Source organism: Hydra vulgaris, chromosome 12 (genome assembly GCF_038396675.1).
Source record: "Hydra vulgaris chromosome 12, alternate assembly HydraT2T_AEP".
NCBI classification, from domain to species: Eukaryota; Metazoa; Cnidaria; class Hydrozoa; order Anthoathecata; family Hydridae; genus Hydra; species Hydra vulgaris.
Genome location: NC_088931.1, coordinates 49,620,001 through 49,620,979, shown reverse-complemented (window position 1 = coordinate 49,620,979; position 979 = coordinate 49,620,001). Strand labels below are relative to the sequence as shown.

The 979-nt window shown below is 30.0% G+C and overlaps 1 protein-coding gene across 1 annotated transcript in view; it reads right to left on the bottom strand.

Moving 5' to 3' along the window:
• Positions 1-489: 489 nt before the first annotated feature.
• The window catches only part of LOC136087797 (uncharacterized), a 1,562-nt gene continuing 1,072 nt past the window's right edge, over positions 490-979 (bottom strand). The window contains exon 3 of the mRNA XM_065811314.1: positions 490-911. Coding sequence (XP_065667386.1) covers positions 754-911 — 158 coding nt within the window. The 3' untranslated portion in view covers positions 490-753. The remainder of the gene's footprint in view (positions 912-979) is intronic.

Sequence of the window (979 nt, the reverse complement as noted above, 5' to 3'; positions counted from 1 at the left end):
AAATAACTGCATATGTATCTAAATGTTTTAGTATATAATTTAGACATATGATGATATAGTCTATTAAAAAAGTTTTTCCAAGAGACCGTCCGTCCGAGGTCAAAAAAAAGTTAAAAAAAACGAGAAACCGGTGTAAAAAAAAGCGAGACAGTGAAAAAAAACCGAGAAACCTAGCGAAAAAAAAAGGAACCGAGAACAAAAAAAAAAGGTCCCGAATCAATGACGTCACGAACCGAGTAAAAAAGGTCCCGAATCAATGACGTCACGAGGAAAAAAAAGGTCCCGAGTAAAAAAAGACCCCGAGTAAAAAGAGGAGAAAAAAAGGTCCCGAGTCAAAGAACGACGTCACGCGCGTGCGCAGAAAAAAAAGGATAAGGTGTAAAAATTTTTGTTATATAAAAAACTGTTACAATTCAAAATTATTCTGTTCCCTGAAAACAGGGTAGTTTTTTCACAAAATTCTCAAACGTTATGTTTGGGTTACGTTTTTTTCCAATCGTGATGAAAGAATTATATATATCGAGTTCTTTAATGAGTGGTTTGTTATATAATTTAGCCATTTCCACAACGAATAATAATTCATTTTCTGACAAAATAATATTTTTTACCACACAATTTAAATTTTCCATCATTGTATTAGTTTGCTAAAAAAATATAAAAAATTTATTCATAATAATATTTAAAAAATTTATTCATAATAGTATTTACAGTTTAAACTAAATGAAGGGGGGGGGGGGGAGGGACGTCACAAATTCATTCTTCTTCGATCTTAAAGGGAGGAGGAGCGTCACATATTGATTTTTCTTCTATTTTTTCTTGTGATTGTTTTGTTTTGAAGTTTATAACTTCTAATTTATTGCACTTTACAAAATTAAGACCCACTTCTCTATTTGGTGGTGGATATGGATTTTCTAAAAAAAAGAGAGAAATATTCAAAAAAATGTATTTTTTTATTAATAAAAAAAACTAGTAAAGTTAA